The following is a 20,370-nucleotide window of genomic DNA, read 5'->3' as shown; positions in this document are numbered from 1 at the left end:
TCAAATGCATGAGATCTCTTTGCCTCTGCTCTGTAGTATGCTTGACAGCAGCTTCACCAGCGCTTATCTGGGTTTGGAAGGTGCATGTGAGCACATAAGCAGGTCATGCTCAGTAAGATAGAACCTTGGTTATCCAACCCCCTGGGAAAGCACTCCCCAAAAATCAATTTAGAAACACACTGTCTGTGATAAATGTACTAGTTGCTCTCTATTTGCCTTTCTATCTGTTAAAATTGCTTTTTCTGTCTGGTACCATTCACTTAGGAGGCTATGTGAAGTACTGCCCTTGGACAGTTGAATAATTTTTAGTTTTTCTTCTTCTGTTTAATACCATTCTCCTGTGCTTTCCTGTTCAGTTGCTTCTTGGACAAAGACGCATGTAGTAATATCAAATCAAAATGGTGGTTAAGAGATTAGAGGCTTCAGATAATCCAGGGTGTCCTGTAGTATCCTAGTTCAGACATGTCACCATGATTTAAACATCTTTACAGGCCTGTGTCACTTAACCACCTAGTAGTTGGAAATAGATTTGCCTCTTAGCATAAATAAGGTTAAGGTAGCTTAGTCCACTTTAAAAGCAACTTTTAAAATTCAAGTATAAATATAAATTCATTGTTCCCAAAATGTAGATTGTATGCATGTGTACACAACTGGGGATCACTAAATCATCAGTTAAATGGGAATAACTTGTAATTCACATTGAACACATCTAATTGAAGATGGATTAAGAGTTATTCCTGTTACCAAAATGGTGGCCTACAGGTAGTACTGACTGGAGTCTCATGCTTTGTGGCATCCTGTCCCAGAAATTACAGGGTTGTTTTTTTTTTTTTTTTTAAATCAAGAAGGATTGCTTTCTTGAAAACTAGGTTTAATAGGTTAAGTTTCAACCACTTACCCAGGCAATGCCTGTCCATCTTTGGACAAAATCTTTCCCCATACTACTTTTACTTTGCTTTCAGTATAGTCTGTAATCAAGCACCTAAACTTGTTAAATTAGGGGAAACTATTAGATAAAATATAAGTGAGAAAATACAGAAATAGAACCAATTAACACAGCTTTAAAATATCAATTAATGTAATTTCAACAATTATAATTATTCCAGGGTCCTTATGTGCTTGATTTAAAATTCTTTATATAAGGTCTCAGAAAAATAAAGGAGAAATAAGATTGAAAATACATTTCAGCATATCTCAAGGATAAACATTTTTGTGCTCCCATGTTATAGTAACCGTGCAAAAAGGAGAAAAGAAAAAGGAACTTTAAAAAACTAGGCAACTCTATCTGGGAGCACAAACGCTAAAATACTTTGAACATAGCTACATGATTTTGTATAGTGTCACTACGGGCCAGTGTTTAAATATGCACAGTTAATACTCAGAAAGTTAATACCTTAAAGCAGGGGCTGGCAACATTTCCAGCACCAGGCCAGAATGACCCAGTTCATGTCCAGGGCAGGCCGGTACTAGGAACTGTCCAGCTACACTACTGCTTGCTGCCATCCATGTTGGGGTGTCGCAAAAGTGAAGTGACCTGCTGTGAGCAAGGCAGTACGAGGGAGGCCCCTGCTCCACAAGCTAGATCAGGCCCACAAGCCATAGTGTTCAAATAACTTCTATGATGCACTGTATATACTTATAATGGTACTTCCACAGGATGATTGCTTTTATCTGTGAACATGATAAAGCTCTATTTGTGTATGCCCCTGCCTTCTTTTCTGCAGGAGTCTGTAAAAGTATAGAGAAGGGTCCCCAGCGGGGCTGATCTTTGACCTGATAACATATCTTTTAAAATGCAGCTTGCCATGGCTACAGGAGGTACAAAGTCTGTTTAAAACATTACTATTTCCCCCCTAATCTAGAAATATACACAGGTTCATAGAAGAAGACATTATGCACATTTCGCCAATGAATTACACAATTGTTTGTGAAACAGGAGAAGAATATCTGGTATCAGAGTTCCTAATTTATAATATGATCTTGGAGCAACATGTTGTCCAGTGGCTGGTGCTGATTTACAAGCAGGTTAGCAAACCAGATGAATACATTTATTCCCAAATACAGTAAGGCTGAAGTTTTAACCTGTCCCACTAGAGACCTGAGTTATAATCTTAGCCCAGCTTTAAGAAATTATGCTATTTCTCAGTTAACTTATTTGAAAAATGTGGGACATACTAGTTTCTTACCTCTTATGGTAGACCAACAAGGTCATACTTGGTAATGAAGGTTGTAAACACCCAGTTAGGAGTGTTGAAACCAGAACCCATGATTACTTGCACAAGTATTCCATAAGGAAGGGTAACACCTTGCTCTGTCTCTGAGATATGGACAGGCATGACAAGGTTACCAAAAACTTGAGGGTCATGTGAAATGTACAACACTTGGTTTGCAAAGCTGTGCTATAAAGACCTGTGAAGCATAAAATCATAACAGCTTCTGAAATGTGATAAATATAACTTTAAATTTATATTTTTTTTTGGTTGGTCAGTTGCCTTTTCTTCCTAAATGCACACAATTAAGGCAAGTCACACATCCTCAATTTGTCAGATCACTTTTGTGTTAAATTTCAACTTCAAAGGCATTCCTAAAAAGATAAAATCATAAGAGTCACTATTAAGAAAGAAATCAAATTCCCCTCCCCCATCTCCTTAACAGCAATTACTATACTTGGATTCTTACTTTGTGCTCCTTTATAGTCTCCTGTCTCTTATCTGTCTCGAGTTTAATATTCCCTCAGTTTTCTGCCCATTATTTTTTTTCTTCTGACTTAACTGTGTTTCACTATACATTTGCTCAGCTTGTCTTGCTTCCCTCACATTACTTTGATAGTTTATTGTTTCCACTTGGTTCCCTAACATATTCATCTTCCCTGCTGCTGTTTCCATATACCCTATCCCTGCACCTTTTACTGTTTGTCCCTGCCTGGTCCTCACCTGACAACAGCTAGATGTCAGCTTTGTTAAAAACAGATGTCTGACCATCTTTGTGAGGAGCAGCATCATTTTTTGCCAGCACAAGTAAAAAGGAGATGACTGCCATCTTATTGAGGTTAGTCTGTGGCTTCGTTCCCATTGATAGTAATGTGAGATGGCAGCCATTTTAGGTAACAGCAAAACTTCAGGTTAGACAAAAAATAAATATTAAATGAGACTCCTTATACATTTTGTGAGAGTTGCATCAATATTGTGATAGTTGGCAACACTAACTGAGCTTTAACTATGGCCCTATGATCTTTTTTTAAAGTTTAATAATATACATGTTAGGAGAATATAGTAATAAAATCAATTAGTAATACATTACTTAAATTTAAAGGCATTCTGGTAAAATAGCTTATAAGCAAGGAAGAAAGTACCTAAGGATCAGTAGAAGTAATGCAGGCCCAGAAAAGGGGCTGAATAACTGTGACAATATAATAATAATTTTGTTTAGACAAGACTAGGAAGGATTGAGAAATTTCAGAGATCTAAGCAAAGTTGAGTAATTGAACAATGTGAAAGCAATTCCAGTTCAGTTTGGGCAAGGGAGAAGTAATGCTGTGATAACAGTATATAAATAACAAATTATGAGGTCATTCTTTACCGTGTCTCAGAATTAAAGACAAATAACTTCTTTATTAATTAAACTTGGGTATTTTTAGTGTAGTCTTTCTTACTTTTCAAATTACCTTTAAGATAAATCATCATAATCTGTATATGAATAAAGATAGCAGTTGCAGCTATACTAGCTATGATTAAATTGCAAGGACACCAGAATAAACTACACAAGGTAAAATTATGAGATATAAAGTTGGGCAGAATGCAGGGTAGAGATGTGCCTTATAGGCTAACTGAATCGGATGCATAAGGTCTCAAGCAAAAGCTCACTTCATCAGATACTATGGAAGGACATGTGGAGAGCAGGCTATTAAACTAATTCTAACAATACGATACTACAAAGTTCAGTCCATCTGTTGTTTGGTTTTTTTGTAATATGGGTCAATGAAAATACCAAATTAAATTAACTTCTTGTATGTTATTAATGTGGCACTTCTTATTATCCTTTTCATTCCTGAATGCCAAAGAGTATTGGTAGGAGAAAGTTTTCTTTATTTTTTTTCCCTGCTGGCCATTATCTTTTCAGTTGCACTGAATCTGTTGTCTTCATCATGAAGCACTTCCTTTTTCTGTTTAGCTATGTTCCTTTACATGAACTCTCATTACCTTCTTAGCTGACCTAAAGAATAAAACTCTCCTTATTAAGAGTTGACAGTCTGGACTGTGACCCCTTGCAAACAGAGTGCAAATTGCAACAAGGATCAATAGGCCAGAATAAACTCTGACTACTGGGCACCCAGTCAGTCACTTGATGCTCCTTTTTTTGGAAACTCTCATCACATATTTGGATTGTGACATAGGATTCTGAAAATGTATACTTATAAATATATAATATCATGTTCCATGATTACTAGGAAGGGTATTTAAACTTGAGATGTTGCATAAGCTGGAAGCTACAGGGCCTCTCTGAATAGGGCCCAAAATTAGTCAAATGCATAGATCTTAACTAGTGTTGTTTTGAGGATATGTTGGGGGCCATGTCTTGGGGTGATGGTAGAAGGGAAATGAGGCCATTAAGAGGTTATGAAAAAAAGATGGTGTCTTGCAGAAAAGCAAGGCTGGTGAGGAATGGGGAATAATACATTTCAGAAGTCTTACAGCTGGTCAGGAAGACATACAAGGGATGATACCAGTAAATATTGGTGGCTATCCACCTTAACCTGGAGCATTTAGGCATAGCTTTTAAAAGAATTGGGATAGTATCCCACAAAAATTTAGTCCTGTAAAATGAGATAAATCAGGACACTGTTCTGTCCTTCCCCAAGGTGGTATGAGATGGAGCCATTTTGGCTTCCAGTGCAAATTTAAGTACAATGCAGTCTCCTATTGTGTTGTCTTGGAACAACAGCGCCCCCCCCCACCCCTTGCTTCCAGAAGTTGGGGTACTGCTTCCCCCTCTGCTTCCAGATGTTAGGAAAGTTACCTAGGGAACTGCATGCATGCTCTGACAACACTCTCTTCTGCCCTGACACACCCCCCTGTGCTGTCTGGGGGGACATAAAGGAATGGCATGCAGTCAAAATAACCAGTTCCATGGTAGTCAAGTTCAAGACTCCTCAGATGATCTATTAAGATATCTATCTTGGTCCATGTGGGCAACTAAGTGGCACAACAGACTAGAATGAGTGCTGAGGGTTTCATCTTTACAGCTTTGAGTTAAGGTTGTATTTCAGACTAGCCAAAAATGTGGAAAGCATGGAAGTAAGCAGTTAAATAATTGAAAGTCCTACTTAAATTTCCCCTCTCAAGTTAATCTCTCTTATTTCACTCATAGTACACACTTCCATTCTCTAAACATAATGCACTAATGTGAATATAATGTACGCTTAAATTGTGTGACATCTGCATGAGCATTACTACCAAATCTAGAACCACCATTAATATGGATTACACATTTGTATAATTTTTCTTGAGCACTGCAGCCACCATTTCCAATTTGTTGCATCTAATCTCACATACCATCTATAGAACAGCATATAATTTAATTTATTAAAGCCACATCAATCATCAAAACACATGAATACCTAATCAATAAAAATAATCTGAGGCTACAGATTGATTGCACAGAAGGAGGGTGGAGAGATGTGGTGAAATGGTCATTGAAATGGAAAAGGGGAACTGCTGACTGGAGAGCAGATTATTAAATGATTTCACTGCTTATTGCTTTATTTTTGCAGCTTACATTTGTGGGATATGCAGTCTGTAATACTGAGTTAATATGTTGAAGATGTTATTTGATCCAAGGTATTTTACCAGCACCACTCACCACACTAGTTGGATGTTGATTTTTAATTATTTTTTTTAAACCTCATTTTTGGTGATTTTTTTTAAGAATAGATTTTACTATTAAAAATGTAGTTGGCTAGGAAAACTTGTGTGTAAGTATTAAAGCTTTCTCTTTGCTTCATAGTTTGAAGATAGGTGATCACTAACGTTCTGCAAGACCTTAATTAAGCAGCTAGTGAACTAGCATTCTCATTATGTTTGGGAGCTACATTTGATCCAGACTTTAAGTATCTATCATACAGTGTGGGGATTTTTAATCCCAACTTCTAGTTCAGCCTGTCAAACCAGTTATTTAAAACAATATAACGATTTAGGCCACAACCACTTCCCCCTGGAGCATAAACGTTTTTGAGCTCTCCTTTCAGAACGGTTCTTCAAATGTGCATCCGGCAAGAGTCGTGTGCGAGTAAAACTTCAATTCCCACAATTCCGCGGGCGAGCATGCGTCCTGAGCTTCCAGTTGTCAAAGTGCTCTTGCCAGAGCGGTCGTCTGTTTCTCATGCACCAAATCCGAAAGAAGAAATAAATACACTGTCATTTTATCGATCTTGAAATACAGACCAGTAAAAGGTAGCCGTCCTAGGAATCTCCGCGTGGACTGCGTGGGTTACTGCATGCAGACGGAGCTGGGATTGTTATGGGGATATAGATTTCTTGTACTGGACTGTAACATTGCACAAATACTTAACACCAGCAAATAATCAAGAGGCACCGCATATTAACCTAACATATTAGACATTGGCTGGCCTGGTTTTCACGGTCATTTATTATCCAGTGTTTTTCCATTCAGACTGGCTTCATTCATTAAAGGTAGGTCTTGACCTTGACTAGAGGGTTAAATTTGTGCTGAAATGTTACCTTTACGGAGCGTTGTGAAAACGATTGTAGATGACTGTCCTCGGGACAAAGTTCAGAAACAAATAGCCAAGTCAGGATGTGTATTTGAAACAACTGCGGAGGGAACCACTAGAGATAACTCGGACTTAGTCTTTCCAGTATACTTTATTGACGGCATAATTTTTTACCTTTCGCCGATATGTTTTTCTTCTATTTTTGTGTTTGTCTTTTTCCACTAAACTGAGGCATCAAAACCAGAGTAAAGATTTTAAGTGCCTTTTCTCTCTCACCTGGAACCGTCAGCAGTTGTGTGCAGCCCAGCCAATTGTGGGGATTTGGATGGAAAGCTCCACAGAGTCTGGAATATTATGGCTTACTGCAGTACTGCTCGGAGCTGCCTCGCCGGCTTCCTGCCCCCGGGCAGCAGGGCTGCGTGTTACAGATGCGATACTTTGCTCCCTGCCTAGGAACTTGGCTTAATGCTGGCTCACTACAGGGGCACTTCATAAGCCATTATTGTGAAGCTTGCTTGTTGAAGAGAGAGAGCAGGAAACAAATCCTAATTTAACTGGTGGTAGGAATCGGATGTCACATTTTTTCTAAAGTGTGTCTGCGTGCGACGTTACCATGTTGTTTAAATTCTTTTTGGATATCTTGAGCGAATGGCATTAGACATTTTACAAATGGGGAACCTAAGGAAGGAGGCTGTTGTGCCTTCACAGTTTGATACCCTTCCTAAGCAGCTGTTTGTTAATTTGACACAGAGTTTTTATTTTGCCGCAATTAGTAGTCTAAAAGACGAGCGATTTTAGGAATCCAAACGCCATATGATTAGGACAATAAAAATTGTGATTAAGGGCTTGAAGATGCTTACCTCTATTGACACGACTAGTTTAAAATGAGTTTAAAAATAAACAAGCTTCTTATTTTAAAATCTATCTTATTCATGTTTACAATAAGTGTGTTGACCTGTGTCTAAATCTCCAAGTGTTTGCGCTCGTTCCTTGCATTCCCTGCCCCGACCTCTGTACAGCTGGCAGCGTGCTAGTGAGTTTTCAGATAACTGTAATATTCTTTTTCTTGGCTTCATATATGACGTACCTTTTAAAACAGATATAGGATTTGCTCACGCTACATAAATGTAATGAATGAGGTTTGAAGTAGTTGTTTTTAGCGATTCGCTAAATCCCAGTTTTTAAGCAATCCTCATGCAGAGGAAAGGTGGCTTTTTAAGGTGTGTGCACAAATATGAAAAGGGTTTGATCAGTCCCGGTCTTTAGAAAGATTTAGGTCAAAATAAAGACAGTATCCTGGAGATGATCTTGCATCCAGAGGCACGTTGTGAGCGGAGACACTCCAGCAAGGATGTAAAATGTTGTCTTGCACAGAAAAGCCTTTTGGTCTTTAGGGCAGCTAGAACTGCGCCTCCGCGCCTCTACCCCTTGCTAGGACTCCTGGCCGCATCTAGCCGCGGTGTCACTGTCGGCGGCCGGGAGCGGTCAGGAAACGCTGGGGCGGCTGACGAGCCTCTGTCGTAGGCGGCTCGAGGTTTTGAGCAGGCTTCTGTGCTATTGCACGAAATAATTGAAAGCCTGTTTGTTAATTAAGGCAAATGAGCATCCTGTTCCTTTAAAAGCCTCCTAATAGGAGAGGGGGGTGGAGGAGAGTAAAGGCTGGTGTCTTTTTAACCTTGACGAAGGACGCAGCAGTATTTATTGACGTATGCAAATAACCGGGGAGGAGGAGGAGGAGGAGGGTGCTTGGAAAAACAGGAACCAGAATCAGTTTCTCATTGCAGGGTGAGAGCTCTGAGTTCCGGTGTAAGAGAAAGAGACGTGGCGAAATTGCTGTATATCTCTGCCCTATAAGTCCATCTCTCATTTAGACTGAAGGGAACCAAGGCATCAAAAAGGGTGAAGCATCTTCAAATATATCTTAGACCATCTAGCACGATCACACGGATCAAACGTTGGATATGCCTGACTGAGGGGGGAGGGGGAGATTATGGCTTGGCTTTGCAACTCGAAAAGGCATTGCACTAGCATAGAATGGAAGGTTAGCGAAATACAAAAGCACTCGGTTAATAGCATGAATTAAAATGTTAACCTGTCTTTGTGTTGCTTCCCCCTCCCCACTGTTTCAGCTGCGCAAACCATGCAGGATGATTTACTGATGGACAAAAGCAAAGCCCAGCGGCAGCAGCAGCAGCAGCAGCAGCAGCAAGATCCAAACTCGGCAGAAGCCCCTTCTACACCTATCTCATCGGAGACACCCAAACCAGAAGACAGCAGCTCAGTGACTAGTATCGGCACAGCAGCTCCTCCTGCTCAGAACAGCAAGGAGAAGATGCAGATGGAGTCCCCCATCTTGCCTGGCTTGAGCTTTCATCAGCCTCAGCAAGAACCTGCAGCCGGCACCTCCTTGTCTCCCTCCTTTGGCAGCACCTGGTCGACAGGGACCACAAACGCAGTGGATGATAGCTTTTTCCAAGGGATTACTCCAGTCAGTGGAACAATGCTTTTCCAGAATTTCCCGCATCATGTCAACCCTGTGTTTGGTGGCACTTTCTCTCCCCAGATTGGCCTAGCTCAGACTCAGCACCACCAACATCAACAGCAGCAAGCTCAGCAACAGCAACAGCAGCAGCAAAGGAGGTCCCCTGTGAGCCCCAACCAGGCACCTTTTGCTCAAAGAAATGCTGCTTACAGCCATCAGCCCATCATGACCAGCAAGCCGTCTTCCTCCTCTGCCTCATCCTCTTCCTCCTCCAGCTGGAATAACCACCAAAACGCAGCATGGAGTACACCTTCCAACCCTTGGGGTGGGTTGCAAGCTGGCAGGGACCCTCGAAGGGCAGTTGGAGTGGGAGTTGGTGTAGGAGTGGGGGTCGGAGTGCCCTCTCCTCTCAATCCCATTTCACCTCTCAAAAAACCCTTTTCCAGCAATGTTATTGCCCCTCCAAAATTCCCACGGGCTGCACCCTTAACTCCAAAATCCTGGATGGAAGACAACGCTTTCAGGACGGATAATGGCAACAATCTGTTGCCTTTTCAGGTAATGTTTTAATGCACCTTCTGCACTGATGATGGGTATGTCAAGGTTGTGTGGTGCAATCTGCACCAACATCCTATCTAAAAGGCAACATATCACTTCCACCTTTTCCATAGCTTCTGCCTGCATTGAGTGCTCCCCTCCTCCTATATACCTCCTAGGAACTGTACATAATGCAGTTTTTGCATCCTTGAGTAAGGCAGTCCTGTTTAAACCAAAAGAAAAATAGATATCTTTTAAATTCCTCAAGGGTTTTTAACCTTAGAAAAGTAATTGCTCTTAAGAAATAAACCAAGCCCTCCCTGCTCCCCCACCCCCCAAAAAAACCAAACCCAAACCCCAGGTTTGACAGACCTTCTTTCCTATGGGTACTCAATGCATATATATAATTTTGTATTTTTAAATGCTATATCATGATGGTAAAGTAGCTGGCTTAATTTTTTAGCTAAAAGATGCTTTAACCAAGGATGCTTCTGAATCTCAAATTAAGTTAATTTTTTTTTGCCATTAAAGGGGTTACATTTGTTCCTGAAATGCAGTTTAAAAGGGATTCTATTTGCATAATGTATACGAATTAGATGGTGAAATTTAAATTAAATGGGCAATACACGGTCTAGGTTTTTAATATGTTTAGAAGCAGCCTAGGTGTCTATGGAAAGAATATTGTACCGGTCCTTTCTAATAAGGAAATCTCTAATACATTTGACATGATTTAGATATGGTGGGCATGTATTCTGTAATGGATCATTTCATGCTGTTTAGTATATTTTGTAGAGAAAAGAGACAATAGGACACGACCTTCAGAGCCATATTGCAATGGAGTCTATTTACAAGCCACATAGCTCTAAAATATTTAAAGCTGCAGTGTCCTTCACTGGTTTTGTTATCTACAACCACAAGGCAGATCAATTACAATTGAAACTGGGGCACATAGAAGATCTGCAATTTTAATGTAGGGTGAAGCTTGTTTTGGTGTTGCATTCCTTTTTAAGGAGAATAAGCTAGAGTACACACTTTCAGGTGCATTTATACAATGTGAATTGAATCGTACGTTTCTATTGGTTTATCTCTTGCACATTAAATTAAATGGAATGTATCTGTTTAGAAACATTATTAGGTGATATGTATGCTTTATTTGTCTTGAAACAAACAGCCTGTGGTCTTCAGCACAATATTGGCAACAGCAAAGGCATTTAGACTTGGTGTTTGGAATGCTAGGAACCATTTAAAAATCTGATTAGCTTTAATGAAAAAAGATTAGTCCTAAAACACTTGTATTCCTGTGCATTTTCTAGCCCTTTACATAATGCTTTTTAAAAATGAGCCTTATTTCATTTTGCTGCTTCATTCTGTTTAAAGGGAGAGTTGCTAATTTCATATTGGTTACTCTTAGTAGAGGAGAAGCAGATTTAATGTCCTGGCTGTCACTGTCTCTAGCTTCAGAGGGGACAAACTTTTTGAGACGTTCTGCTCCTGTTTTGTGTAACAAGATTGACTAGCGCATGCAATCCAGTTACCTTTTAGGGTGACATAAAGGGATCCTGATGTAAAACTGGGATTTCTATTTAGATTTTCTAAAGCGAAGACTTCACAGAAGTTAACATGAAGGCCGCTATTTACATTATTTTGGTTAAGTACAAATGGAAAGTGTTTTTTCATAAAGCTACATTCTACTGTAGTATTTGCAACCTAGGGAAAAAAGTATTATGCTAATGAAGGAGCATCTAAAAGTTAAAATTTTTAAATATGGCCATATCCTAAACTGACTGTTTAATTGTAAATAAGGGAGATGGCAGTGAAAGGTTAATTTAGTTTCTAAAATTAAGTTTTGGAAATACATTACAATGAAAGCCGTATGGGTTGGGATATTTATTGCTTTCTTCAACATGCATTTAATCTGACAGCATCCACTTACAGATATTGCTGTAAATACTGTTATAGCCAGATTAAATGTGCACCTCAGAACTGGTGTGTATATATAGATGTAAGCAAAAGGCGAGATGGATTCAGATATCAATAACTAATTATATGAGATTTATAGCACAAGTATTTTGTAAGCAGGGGGGAGAGTTTTGCCCCTGAATTGCCAGCCATTACTTCTCTGAATAATGTGTTCCATTTACTACTGCATAGAAGTTTTGGGAGGACTCTTGTAATCATAATATTGTGTATGGACATTTGTTTGCACTTTTTTAACTTGGTCTGAAGATTTGATGATGATTTTTAAAAAGTAGGTAGTGGCTTAAACAGCAGGCAAAAACTGTGTTTGATAAAAGTTAATGTGAAATTTTGCTTGTCATTGCTATCAAATTCTTCTGGTGGTTCATAGTTACGCCTCTGTTAACCTTAACACCTAATGTTTTTGGTTTTGGTTTCAACAGTGTCTTTCAATAGAGATTCTGTTTAATATCTTAACATGTGGGTGAGTCAGGAAAATAAAATTAGATACTGCAACTGTGTTGAAAAAGAGGAAATATTTAAAACCTGTAATTGATAGCTGATTATATATGTATTGTAAGTGTCAAACTATTGGGGCTATTTTTAAAGACTAGAAGCATCCCAAAGAAGAGATGAGAAACATTTTATTGTCTTAATATGGCTTGTTTTATCATACTGATTCTTATTTTGGTTACAGAATGAATAGTTTGAGAAGTCATAATTGTTTGTGTTGGAAAATCTTGCTGTAATCAAGACTTGTATTTTCTTGCATACTTTTAAGAGAAGGCTTTGTTAGCTTGTGTAGCCTGATATAGGGAAATAGTTCTTTTATAACCTGAAAGCATTTCTCTAGAAGGACATATAAACCAATGTGTTAAATGATCACATTCTCCTAAGCAACTTACTTCCTGAGTGTTCATTGTACTTGATAATTCAAATCATAATAAACAAAGTGAATGGCCTGAAGCACTCTGTTAGATGACATAATTGAAGAATTAAATAGTAAAACCAGTTTTGGCAGCATTTAATTGCGAATATTGTTGAAAAGTAAGTAAAAGATGCTTTGGCAGAGGTGACTTTTTGGTATAATATGTTGACACTGCTTCCTGTTGTAAGAGGTTGCATTATAAAAATTTATAGGTACAAAGCTGAAAATAGGAGGCAACAAAAGATGCAAGAAAGGATGGAGTAAAAAAAGTTGTGGAGAATGAAGAAAAATCTGAAGATGAAGAATTCCTGACATACGCAGAAGATAGTGGAGGAATTGGAGAGGTGGGGGTGATGTGGAAGTAGAGGAAGACCACTGCCAAAGATTGTTAATACTTCCACTTCAACAAATAAATACCATCTAAAAAGCTTGAAATGGGTTATTTTTAGTTAAGAGACTGCATCATATAATCTGGTGCCTATCTTGAAGCAATATGGAATCTCTTACTGTATTAATGAGGATTATGTTAATACATTAGGATTGATCCAACTAAAGTTAGAAACTATATTCAACTTTGCCAAATGGCATTTAATATTATTGTGAAATAAAGTCAACATTTGCAATTTTTCGTGTTTAGTAATTTATCAGTCACTGCAAGTGTTATGCCATATGTTGTGCTAAATAGAACCATAATTGCTTGCCAAAATCATATGGAGGGTGAGGAACCTATTAAGGTTACAACTTCTGTGTAATTTTTCTACTATCTGATTAATGAGACCTGACTACTAAAGAAGCTAAGAGATGAATATCTATCTGTGAATGTATAAGAAGTATAATGTTTGAAGTACTGGTCATAGTTAGCTTTCTGATCTCCAGTCAAATAATCATGTTAATACTAATCCAAGAAATGAATTAAAGCTGTGGTACTTAACCTTTTTTTGTACTAGAACCCATTTGTAAACATCGATGGCTAGTGCCCCTCAGTCCCGACCTGCTGCCCCTGTCCCTGGGCCTCTGCCTCCCAGTGTGTGGAGAAGGGGGTGGGAGGCATGGGGGGCCCTAAGCAGTCCCCTGCAGGCTGGAAGTGACAGCCTGCAAGGGAAAAGCCACGGTTTCCTGTGTTTTTCTCCTTTTAAAGGAGAATCAGTTTTTAAAGTTTTTGTTCACGACCCTCTCATATATTCTTGCAACCCATGGGTTGAGAAACGCTGAATTAAAACACAGAATAACTATGTCTTCAAGCTCTAGAAAGTCATTGCTAACTACTCTATTTCAATATATTAATTTTTCAGTTGACTCTTCATAAGGTTATGAATTAGCTATAACTTCTGTCATAGGCAAGAAATACAATTACGGCACTAGTATTTCAGTCACTTTCACTATTTAAAACAGGTCGTCATATAGGAAGTGATAAATGAGCTGCAGTGAATGTGCCGGTTGAGTAATTTTTCATGTCACCAAAATTTCAACATGGAATTAATTCCATGCAATTTGCCACAGCCCATTTGTTGTCAAATCTGAAACATTAATTAGTACAACAGCTATTTAAAAAATATTCTAACTAATAAAATTTAAGAAAAAGGAAGGGATTTTAATGGGTTTTTTCATAGTGTTCAGGGGTCACTCTTTTTCAAGAATCTTACAGTTGATTAATTCAGTAAAGTCTTTAAAAAATTGGGAGATGTAACCTGTGTTTCTAAATAACATTCTCAACTATCATTTTTCTGTTATCTAGTACATAACAAGTGATTTTAAAATGAATGGAGTTATGGTGTCATACAGTCTCTTACAAGCACTGGGTAATACGAGTGTAACTTTCTAATGCTGTTCCTTTTAAATAAAAATATATTTTGTAAATCGTTCTGTATTCTCAAAATACAAATTGTCAAGGGGGCCTTGGAGATGGTACTAATCACTAAATGCAATTAAATGTGTTTTGTGTTTTTTATAGGTTTTAATTTATAAAACAAAGCCTATTGTAGGTAGAAATATAAATGCATATTTTTTTCATCTCCTTCCTCTTTTTATTATATAGCTATTAGATCAATGACTATAATATATGGTTTTAAAATACTGTTAATCAATTTAGTAACTTTAAAATCTGAAACGGTTTTTAGATCTGTAATATAATGTGATTCATTTTAATACTATTGAGAGGCATTCTGACTGCTCCAAACATTTTCAAATTCATATGTTGAGAATATACTACATCTTGAAATATTAATATTTTTAGTGATAGTGGGAGAAACATATATTTCCCCACCCCCCCTTGGATTTGCAAGATAACTACCTATGAAATTTACATGGTGAATAACCTAATTAAATTTTTAAATTGCAGAAGCTTGTTTACTGGCCTGCCAATAGTTCTTTGGTTTAGCAGGTAATAACCAAGTCGCTATTTGTAGTTATTGGCTTTAGAAATTGTTAATGCTATTATCAGATCTGGCTCAGAGACTTAATTTAATTTTGTTCTGAAGATCCACATTTCATAGACCTGCTGGAAATGCAATGGTGTACTAAACAAGAACCGGCAAAGATTTGATATTCATAGGGGTTGAAATTGCTGAGACTCTAGTGCTTTTTTTTAGTGTTACAGTTTTGTACAACTTCAGTGTAACTCTGAAATCTCATGTTTTTCTGTATACAATCAATTAAAACATTTCACTATTTAGTGATTGAAATTGTGAACATTTGGTTACTAAGCAGGAATGGGTGAAGTACTCAAGTTCTGTATGTTATATAAGAATTTCTAAAGGCCTGTCTAATTCAGGATTAGTTCAGATTAAGGAATGGTGTGAATTGTAAAGTGTAGTTCCTATTCTAGAATACTTTAACGTATAGATATAATCATTCGGTAGATATAACTTTTTGTCATTTGAAGACTTAAGAGAATAGCCTTTAGGGCCTTGTTAGTTGTGTCCTTTTTCTGTTGTCCTCCCCTCATCGCCTTTGGTTGAAGATTTTTGTGTATTTGTATAAAAGGCATAGGGTCCATGTTCTCACCAGTCACTTGAGACTTTGCTCAAGGTGGTTCTTTGGTAAAGGGAAAAGTTGCAAGCTACCTGACCCAGTATTAACCATTTTCTTTTTCCTACAAGCTTTTCTGTCCTGTATTTTCCAACACTTCATGGACATAAGGGGGTGAATTCCAATTAAGTTTTAGGTTGGAGTTACACAATGATCTTAAACTATGTGAGCCTGAACTTGGTTGGTCTAGGTGGTAATAACTGTCAGGAAAAATAACTTGCTCCTGTCTTTGGATTAAGAAACAGAGATGAGAGATGCATGTTATAAAATTCTGGAGTAAGCAAAACGTTGTCTTATTATAAAACAAGCTGCCCCCTGAAGAAAGGGCTGTTATAAACCTCACTACCACTGTCTCCAGGTATAAGGCAGCCATCCTTTGGTCTTGCAGTCTTTTAATATAGATTCACAGTTACGTATACATATCTGAGAATAGGAGGAATATACCAAATCAAGATGTTTTGTTATACACATGATTTTTCCCCACTTTGGACAGAAGATGAGACAGCTGTTGGTCGCGCTGCATAATCCATGACTAGAAGAATCCATAGGAAATCTGAGTAAAATAGCTTAACTTGCTGTCCTGGTGCATCTGGAAGATTCTTTCAGCTGAGGTAAAATGGCTACTAGTGCTGTCAGCCACAGAAACAGCAAAATTTTCTTCTAGAGATGCAAGGAGAGTTCCTTAACTGCACCCTTGTACGTTACAATATCAGTGTTAGGTTAACTGCATAAAGCTGAGGGGATCTTGACTTTTACCTAATACACCACATAATAGATGACCCCTTGGTAGTGGGTTCCATTTTAAGCCCCTAGGCAGATTAGTATTTTCTAGTTTGTTAGATAAATGAATACTTACTTACTATACAAACTATTATAGTTTTATAATAACATCTGGTAAGAGCAACAGGTACTTGGCAGAACTTACTTGGGAATATTTTCTCAACCATGTTTAGACAACACTTGTTATAATGGCAGTAGCTGGTTAAGACCAACATAGCATCAGGGTACCTGAAGGTATTGATTGCATGTCCAATATATGAAGAGTTAATATGAGAGAATAGTAAAAAATCATTTTGCTTTCCAGCATCAGTTACAATTACATAATGGAAAGTGAGCTCTGAATTCCTACAACTCTGAAACTGGATCACTTCAATAGTTAATGTCTTTAAAAATAAGTATCTCCTATTGTCAGGAAGGTGCCACTAAGCTAACTTATGGAAAGCTTTTGTTTATAAGGGAGGATTAATGGAGAAATTCATCTTTTAATACCAAAATTAATAAAATCAGTAGCTATACCTAGCTTCTGAATGTCAGTAAAAAGCAAGATTTAGATTTATACATTTGCATATTGGATTAGTGAAGCTAATTTGTGAATTCACTAAATGGCAGGCATTCACAGTGTGGTGTTCTTTGTGTTTCATAATCTTTAAAGAAATAATGAAACTATTTTAATTCAAAAACATATGCAGAGACAAAGAGTAGGTCAGAGTTCAAATGAAGAACTTGTAAAGATTTGTATACAGAGAAGAAACAGAACAAGAAATAATTTTAGAATAGAGGGAAAATAGATTAAATGACTTTCTAATCCCATCTATTCAGCATAAGTAGGCGAAGTTAGCCAAGCATTTCCCCCCAGCCAATTACTTGTTCTAAGTATCACTTATGCTTTCTTTCCTAATTTCTTTCCTATAGTTTAAAACTTGTCAAATGTCTACAATGCAAACCATGAGTCTAGTATTATTTTGTTATCTACTTGGTAACAATGGCAATTGGTGTAGCCAATAAACTAAAAAATGCACTCTTTTAAATGGTAAGCACATTTTTCTACTCCTAGATATGCTAGTGTTGGATATCTAAAAAGTTACTCTATAATTTGGTTGTCTTTTCCCAGAAAACCCAAATATCTAATTTTACTATTCTAACTGGCAGTGTTTTGCTGAAAACAGAATTGAAATCTTGTTGCTAGTTTCTTCAGCATCTATGCTGTTTAGCTATTTTTTTTTATTATTATTATTATTATTATTATTATTATTATTATTATTATTTTGTCTTTAAGTGCCTGTAGGTTAAGAAAATAGCCTAAACTTCAGTAAATAACTTTTCATAGCTTCTATATTTTAATAGATTTAGTTTTCTCCCCCATGTTCATTAAATATATATAGCAAACTTCTATAATTAACTGGAATACTGATGTGTAATGGACCTTGCAGAGAAAAAAAATGGAGAGTTCTTAGTTATTAACCCAACCACAATAACAAATGCATAAAATTAACTTTGGAGTGAAGAAGTTAAGCTATTATACATTGATAAAAATGGGTAGAGAATAAGGATAATCTTAGTATGACCAAAGTATTAAATCGATTTTAGTCTACTTCTGTTTCAGTCTTCATTGAAGTCAAGGTACTGGCATATGAAGATAATAGTAGGACACCTAATGGAAATGAGGATACCATAATGAAAATTACATACATCTGCCGTAAAACAAAACTTGGATTATTGTTGGCACAAAATTAGGGGGTGGGGGCAGTCCCTTTTATAGAGTCTTTAAAATGGACATGAAAGGGAAGGATAATAATCAAAGGTCAGATGATAAACAGAAAATGGGACAAAAACATGTTATTTATCTAAGATTGTGTCAGAACAAACTAATATCTTTCTATGACACAATAACTGATATTTTAGACCACATTCACTGCATTGACCTTTTCTGTCTTTAAGCAAGGCATTTGATACAGTGCCTTGTAGGAAAAATATTAGCCAAAACAGATTAAAACTATAATTGTAAAGCAGATAAGGAACTGGCTAAAGTAGAGATTACAATGGTTATGCTGTAAGGGAGTCTAGATTGAAGAATACTACTAATTGTGGTCCTGTTCAATTTTTTTCACTAGCAGTCTTGGTGTGAGAGAGGAATGTAAACTGCAAGTCGAAATACTCATTTATTCAGGTGATGCTGCTCAAGTGTGGAGGAGGATTAGGTTATCATAAAGAAGAAATGGAAAAATCTGATCAAGTGGAATAATAGAAATAATCTGAAATCTGATTTAACAAATTAAGAGCCAAGAATTTAGGAACTTTTGCCAAGAACCCAGGAAGGGTATTTTTAGGAGTGATTTTAAAATGTTAATACTACTGTATCAGACCTGATTTTCTAATATCTGGTACAGTTCAACTGTCCTATCTCTCCTTAATATCTGGTACAGTTCAACTCTCCTATCTCTCCTTAAGGTTAATTTATAGAAGTATAGGAATGGAAAGGGACCTAAAGGGTTCTTCAGTTCAGCCCCTTATACAGATGGAGAGTTCATTATTCCTAAAGTCTTTGACAGATGCCTATCCAGCCTGTTCTTGAAAACCTCCAGTGAATATGCATTTTCTTAGACAGCTCATTCCATTGCCTCTCAGTTCTACAGTAAGGTTTGTTTTTTGGGGGTTTTTTTGTTCCTCCCCTGAGATTTGAATTATTTGCTTTATTATGGTTTTACCTATGTCCTGCCTTTTGTGGCAAGACTGAGTATCTGTTCTTTTTTATGGTAGGTTGTCTTTTTCAAATATTTGAAAACTGATACTATGTTGCTCTGCTTCCTGCTTCTCTTCAGACTAAACATACCTAGTTGTCTCTTTATTCAGTTTGTATTTCAACCCCTCTTACTCTTAGATCCTCTCCCGTTTCTCTATTCTTCTTTAATGTAGTGCCTAGAACTGAACATTATATTCCAGCTGTTGTCCATCAGTGCTGAGCAAAGTAATATTTTCACCTCCCATGTTTTCTATATAATACTTCTGTTAATGAAGCCACAAATTGTATGTATTTATTTGCAGCAGCATTGCACTACTAACCCCTACTGAATTGGTGATCTTTCCAAATACAACTAGCCAGTTATCCCCCATTCTGTATTTGCACATTTGTTTTTCCTTCCTTAAGTGTAGCATCTTGCACTTGTTGGTTTTTTTTAATTTCATTGTCATCTGTAGCCCAATTCTCTAATTTATCAAGATGCTTTTGAATTCTAATCCTGTCTGCTGGTGTCTGCATCTCCTCCCAGGTATGTTATCTGAAAATGTGAACAATAAGGCCTTTTAAAGTAATTAATATGCATGTTAAACAGCAGTGTCCAGAATAGAGAACCCTATGAAACATCACTTGAGATCTATTGTCATTCTGACATTTTGAAAAATCTACTCTTTGCATGTAATTCTGTCTAGCCCCCATTCCTCCTGTTTACTTATGACAGTGTCATATGGGACATCTTGAAAAGCAAGCTTTGTTTGGTAATATACTATATTGCTACATAATACAGATTTGAAACAAACTCTTATGGAATAATGTGGCCTTCTAATGCCTGGGAAACAAGTAGATGGATATATAACAACATTGTTTTACTTGGTATTTCACTGATCTCATATGTCTTTCCCATACCTGAAGGGCAGTTTGTGCTGGATAGCTTCTCGCATATCCCCTTCCAATTATATAGCTGGTCCAGTAAAAGATATTGCCCAACAAATCTCACTTCTTGCATAGTCTTAGGACCATTATGGCTACAGCAACAATAAAAATTCTGCTACAGTTGAAACAAGGTTTTAATTTTAAAACAAGTCCAGAGATAAACTGTGGTGATTTATTAGGGCAATGGAGAATCTATCTTTGAGGCTAGGGATGGAAATTACACACAGACTTGTATAAGTGATCAGAAACTGGTTCAAATTTGT

At 37.2% G+C, this 20,370-nt stretch overlaps 1 protein-coding gene across 7 annotated transcripts in view; it reads left to right on the top strand.

Moving 5' to 3' along the window:
- Window positions 1–20,370, top strand: part of CPEB3 (cytoplasmic polyadenylation element binding protein 3) — a 175,493-nt gene that overhangs the window by 5,215 nt on the left and 149,908 nt on the right. For 5 of the 7 annotated variants that reach the window (XM_019556098.1, XM_019556097.1, XM_019556099.1 and 2 more), the window contains exons 1-2: window positions 8,497–8,629; window positions 8,860–9,770. In XM_019556098.1, the coding sequence (XP_019411643.1) occupies window positions 8,871–9,770 (900 nt within the window). In that variant the 5' untranslated portion in view covers window positions 8,497–8,629; window positions 8,860–8,870. Of the gene's footprint in view, window positions 1–8,496; window positions 8,630–8,859; window positions 9,771–20,370 lie in introns of those variants that run through there. The other 2 variants (XM_019556094.1, XM_019556095.1) reach the window with 1 other exon arrangement.

Source organism: Crocodylus porosus, unplaced genomic scaffold, assembly GCF_001723895.1.
Source record: "Crocodylus porosus isolate Cpor-Errol unplaced genomic scaffold, CroPor_comp1, whole genome shotgun sequence".
Lineage (NCBI taxonomy): Eukaryota > Metazoa > Chordata > Crocodylia > Crocodylidae > Crocodylus > Crocodylus porosus.
This window is presented reverse-complemented; position numbering and strand designations above follow the sequence as displayed.